Consider the following 1,150-nt stretch of genomic DNA (forward strand, 5'->3'; position numbering starts at 1 on the left):
GGAGGGCATTTATTGGGCCATTCTCGTCCCACCAAATGTTTTTCATAGCAGAATGATATTCAACTGCCTTAGAATCTATCGTCGACATTGGTCTGGTTTTATTGACACATACGATATTTCCTGACAGTCTACAATAAATATAATCTATCTTCATTCAGTTGAACAAATATTTTTATATAATGTATTATGTAGGCTGCGGTCCACTTGACGCTACAAATGCTTTGGAGCGTTCTTCTTCTTCTTCTTCTTTCTTCATTGAAAGAAAAGAGAAGAGGAATGCTTCGAAGCATTTGCAGCGTCAAGTGGACCGCAGCCATAAAGATAAGGTTTTACTACTTTGTGATTTAAAGGTAGAAAACTTTAATTAGTTTAAGGTTGATAACACAATTAGATATAATTATCCTATATATAAAGTATAAATAGCTATCATGATTAATGCTGTAAAACTCTCAAAAGAAAGGGAGTTATTCATGTGAAAAATGTAATTTTATAAAATTTGTGCAAAGACATTTTAACTTATATTTTCAACGTTATGTCATAATAATGTTTTATATCTTTGAATGTTTTTTTCAATTTGCTTCTCGAGGATTATTTACATGCCAGTTCCTTTATGTTTAATTGCATGAAGTCCGTAAAAAGTAGATGCAGTTGATGATCGAGACCATTGCCTTGTTGCTGGATTAAAGTGCATGCCACGAATCAATTTTGTTTCGCAGCCATCTGTATGAAAAAAGGAAACGATTAAGAAACTATTACAGAATGTAGAATCACTTATGGATATTTGTTTTAAACTTGTTATAATTATACATATTTTTAACAAAATACTTTTTTAATTTCTTTCTAGAATTAACAACAAGAATAAATCTTTTACAATTCTCCAATATACGTTGAACTTTGTGTGGAGCAATAAATTTATTCCATTGATGATTACCGCGAGGTGCACTTCCAAAAATGTATTCAGCCGCTACAATAGTAGATAGCAAAGATGTTAGAGTTTTGTTTATCGTCGTTATAAAAATCGATTTGCCTGGTTTCACGATTTTCACACATTCCTGTACAAAGTTTTAAAACATTTGGTTTTTATATCGTATATTCATATCTAATAAATCTTATATAACTTTTATTATAATAATGTACTTTTAAAAATATT

General features: G+C 30.1%; 1 protein-coding gene across 1 annotated transcript; it reads right to left on the reverse strand.

Annotated features, from left to right (window-relative positions):
* Positions 1 to 3: 3 nt before the first annotated feature.
* On the reverse strand, positions 4 to 1,146 carry LOC112452410 (ubiquinone biosynthesis O-methyltransferase, mitochondrial-like; the record flags this gene model as incomplete). The annotated part of the gene is made up of 4 exons (XM_025012606.1): positions 4 to 128; positions 597 to 720; positions 872 to 1,052; positions 1,138 to 1,146. Coding segments are annotated over 4 exons (439 nt in total), but the record flags the coding sequence as incomplete, so codon positions are not given.
* Positions 1,147 to 1,150: the final 4 nt, after the last annotated feature.

Source organism: Temnothorax curvispinosus, unplaced genomic scaffold (assembly GCF_003070985.1).
Source record: "Temnothorax curvispinosus isolate PA1 unplaced genomic scaffold, ASM307098v1 QBEX01003371.1, whole genome shotgun sequence".
Lineage (NCBI taxonomy): Eukaryota > Metazoa > Arthropoda > Insecta > Hymenoptera > Formicidae > Temnothorax > Temnothorax curvispinosus.